Here is a 4,702-nt window from a genome sequence, read left to right on the forward strand (position 1 = left end):
TTCTGATATACATTTTAATATTTTATTTAAAATAATAAAATAATATATGAACATTTTTTTTAATTTTCTTAATCTACCTTATCTATTTATTTAATCCTAAAACATCCAAGTTAATATTTTCTTTGAATATTTATATCTAGGAATAAATTTTAGTTTTTTGTATACATGGTAATACATTGCTAATAATGTATTGAATAATATTGATATAAATAATATGAATAATATTAAATTCTATTATGTAAGTATGTAATGCTATAGGTACACGAATTTAAATGAGCTTGATTGGTTAAGGTTTGGAAAAATAACGTTTATAAACATTTTGTTATTCTCAGTGAGTATTTTGTTTATCATATTTTATTATTATGGTCAAAGGGCCCCCAAATTAATTTGCCCCTGGCCCCGAAAAACCTTGGGACGGCCCTGGGCAAGTGAGATCAAATATGAAAGTTATATTAATCACATTTTTTTAATTTTCGTGGGATGACTCACCGTGAATGGGGATGCATCAAGGACAAAAATATATCAGCATTTTTATTTAGAAGTCATGAAAAGATTGCGTGAAAATATTAGGGAAAAAGCCAGAAAATTGGAAGAGTGGTTCTTGGCTGTTGCATTATGATAACGCCCTGGCTCACAGCTCATTCGTCATTTCTTACTGAAAAAACAAATTTCAGTAATTCCACAAAGCACCATACTCACCCGACCTGGCCCCGTGCGACTTATTTTTGATTTTCTAAGTTAAAATCAACGCTAAAAGGACGTAGTTTTCAAACAATTGATGACATTAAACAAAATTCGGGAATCGGTCTTAATAACATTTCCATTAATTCCTGCTAGGAATATTTTTAAAAATGGAAAAGAAGATGGCAGCAAGTATTGCTTTCATTATTAATCTTTAGTAATTTCGATCTATCAGATGTTAGCGATTTTGTTTTCTAAAAGGCAAGACAACCACTAACCACATATTTGTGTTAAGATAAGCTATGGAGAAGTACTACACATTTTGTGTTGATCTACATTTAGTATTTAAAGACTACAAACAAACATATAACAGCATAAAAAGAAATAATAGGACATCAAAGAAACACTAATACGATAACTACTTGCAAATAACAGTGACGTATGCAAGTGAAACATTAAGTTTTATTTAAATTAAATGAGAAACAAAAATTTAAATGACTGGAGAATTGAAAAAATAGTATAACAAAACAAACATTCTAGCTTATATCTAGAATAAACAGCTCGAGTAGTTTGGATACACTTTTAATGCAAATTATCAACTAATAAAAGTATTAACGGAAAAAATAAATGAAAATAAACTCAAAGAAGAACCAAAACCAGGTGAATAGATGTTTTATCAACTAATAATAAGAACCTGAAAATAAAACCTGTAAACCAGAATATGACAATGTGACCTATGTGTTGTCTTATAATATAGAGGATTGTAGAGGCTGTTAAGTGCAACAATGGACCGGTAAACTAAAAAAGTTAGCCTAATTACAGTAAGTTCCGCTTAATGTGATCGCTGGTTTATAGAATCAACCATTTATTGTGATCAAAAAAAAAAATCGCAAACCAAATCTTATGATTCTTATGTTAAATTGATCTTTTATTAGAATCACTATGTACCGGATAATGAATATTTTTATTATTTTTATGATGTTTCAAACTGATTAATTTATAACAATAATTTAATTTTTGAAATTATCAGTGTGACAGTGTATCGGTATACCTCGCGTTGTTTAGTTTTTGTTGTACGTCGTGTACTCGTTTTACATTTTATTGTAGTTCATGATCAAAAATTTTTCGTAAATGTCGTGCAATCGAAAAGAATTATCAATAAAAGAAAAAAATATTTACATATTCGGTTTGATAAATTATAAAAATGTTCACAAAGAAAAACCACATTAGCTTTGAAAATTCCTCAACCTACATTTAACAAAATTTTAAAAAATCATAAGGAAATTATTTTAGCAAAATTTGTTTCTTTCTTGAAAACGAAAACAAAATGTTGATGTAGAAGAATGTTTGTAAAGATGGTTTCAACTAGCTAGAAATTTAAATGTACCGGTTAGTAATTCTGTTTTAAAAAAGAAAGCTATACATTTAGCTTTGCAATCCAATGATTGAGTGGTTGACTCGTTTGAAAACAGAAACAATATTGTTTTAAAAAAAACATGCGGAGAAAAAAAAGACGCAGATTGTCAAACTGCAGAAAAATACTTAAGGGATTTTATTGTATAGTCTAATTATGTTTAATCAAATGACATGTACAATGTAGACGAAACTGGTTTGTATTATAAAGTTCTTCCAGATACTACTTTTAATTTTAAAAGGGAATACGGTCAATGGATGTAAAAAACAAATGCAAAGACTCACAATTCTATTGGCTTGCAACATGACAGGTACCGATAAAAAACACCCTTTAATTACAGGTAAAAGTAAAAATTCATGCTGTTTTTGGGGCATTAAATTTTGCTCGTTGATTATTACGCTAATTCAAATGCTTGGATGACTAGTCTAATTTTTACCGAATTTTTACAAAAATGGAATAGAGAAATAATTAAACCAAGACGTATTTCTTAATTCCTAATAACTACACGGTACATCCAAAATTGAATTTACAAAACATAGATTTGAAATTTTTACCGCCAAATACTACGTCAATCATACAGTCTCTTGACCAGGGAATCATAATCACAATGAAAACTTATTATCGAAAAGCAATTAGAAATTGTATTATTGAAACTATAGATGTATGTGAAATTCAAGCATCACATATAACTCATAAAATTACCGTGTTAGAAGCTAAAGATATGGTAGTTAATTCTTGGGATAGAGTTACTTAAAAATGTATAATTAATTGTTTTCAAAAAGCTGGGTTTTCACAAATTGAGTCTGACGATGAAGAATTACAGGACTCATAACTCATAGACACAAACTTTGAAAATAAGATTTTAATTGATTAAGATGTACCTACTTTTGGTGTATTGTCTGATAAAAAAATAACTGATTTTCAAATACAAATTAATCAAGAAGAAAATATTGAAGAAGAAGACAATGATGAGGGAACAATTGTAGAAATCACCAAAAAAGAAATAAGAATTATTTTGGAAAAGATTGGGAAAAAGAGAGATTCAAAAATACGCTGATAATGATACTTTTCTGTTTTTTCAAAAATTACAGGTACAATGCATATACTTTATTTACTTTATTATTAAATATTGAGTGTTTAATTTTACCTTAAAATATATTAATTTCAGGCTAATATGAAAATAAAATTAGAAGAGTATTAAATATAATTAATAATATAGATCATTTTTTTACATTGTTTTAAATGTACATGTTTTTTTTTCTTAAATTAATTTTTATTTAAGTTTTATTTTATTTTAAGTATACGTATAAATATGAAAAAAAAATGTTTATGGAATCAACCGGTTAGTAGAATCAAAATGACCGGAACCAATGTGATCACATTAAGCGGAACTCCCTACATTAAATAGTTGTGCCAGTAAAATAATTTTGTTATATTATCTCATTAAAATAATACATACTTACAAGTTATCTTAAATATGCATGAAGCATATAATATTTAAACAGCATGTAAATATTTAATTAGTTAAAAGTAATGAAAATCATATCAAAAAGCATTTTAAACAATTTTTTTTTTAATTGTTAATAGATTTTTCAAAACTCTTACGATTTTTTTCAAGCATAGCATTTTTGAGAAAATAGTCAAGTCTTTTGATAAAACATGGATATGCTAAATGAATGATACTAGACATTAAGATCCGTTCTTCTGGCAAATAATGTTTTTTTGTGTTGGCTGAAACGAAAATACCAAGTGTTTTATTAAGTATATTATGTAGATAGTGGTTTTCAACTTTTTAACAATAGACCACACATAATCTCCTACACAATGTTTGCAATATTCTAATTCATATAAATATAAAATCTACATATACTCGTATTATAATATATAAAATATTAGAAATGTTGCACACTTTATGAACGAATGTAGTATATCAGTTGAAAACTACTGATATAGATTATAATATTACTAAAGTATAAGACAAATCAATTCATACTTAAAAAAAGATTCCCGTATTAACAAATTAATAAAAAATATTACTTCAAAAATTTAATACATTTTTCTCTGCCTCGACGTCTCTTTGGAAATTACTTCAGAATGTATTTCCTCATTCAGATAAAGGGTATTGTTTAAGTTGAATGTTACTGTATTTTTTTTATAAATTGTTTACCTATATTTTAATAATTAATACTGCAATATACTGATAATATAGATGGAGGTGCCAAAAATAATTAGCCCTGGACCAAAAACACTTGAATTCATCTCTGCCAAGTAAAGAATTTAGACCTTTAGAAATCATACTATCTAAAATATGATGGAAAAAAGCTATCCGTAGCAAAAACGAAAAATGCTCAGGTTTAATAGACATTATGTGTTGGGAGTGTTATATTATTTATGTTTTACTCCAAAAAAAGATTGTTTTTATAATTATCACAGTTAATTTCGAAAATCACAATTGTCTAAAAGTTTATGTTTTTAGTTTAATTTTTATTTTCATATATTTTGATCTGTGATACATATCAAATAGTCTCTACTGATATATATTTTAAGATCAGAGACTGATAAATAATTCTAAAATGCTTAATTTTTTTTATATACCATTTTATAATA

At 26.5% G+C, this 4,702-nt stretch overlaps 1 protein-coding gene across 1 annotated transcript in view; it reads right to left on the reverse strand.

The window, feature by feature from the left end:
- LOC112596153 overlaps positions 1–3,826 on the reverse strand; it is a gene marked incomplete at its 5' end in the record, with an annotated part of 88,416 nt that extends 84,590 nt beyond the window's left edge. Inside the window, one exon of the mRNA XM_025341649.1 lies at positions 3,701–3,826. Within this exon, the coding sequence (XP_025197434.1) occupies positions 3,701–3,826 (126 nt within the window). The remainder of the gene's footprint in view (positions 1–3,700) is intronic.
- Between the last annotated feature and the right edge of the window lie 876 nt (positions 3,827–4,702).

The sequence above is a fragment of the Melanaphis sacchari genome, unplaced genomic scaffold (assembly GCF_002803265.2).
Source record: "Melanaphis sacchari strain LSU unplaced genomic scaffold, SCAv2.0 Contig302_pilon_pilon, whole genome shotgun sequence".
Lineage (NCBI taxonomy): Eukaryota > Metazoa > Arthropoda > Insecta > Hemiptera > Aphididae > Melanaphis > Melanaphis sacchari.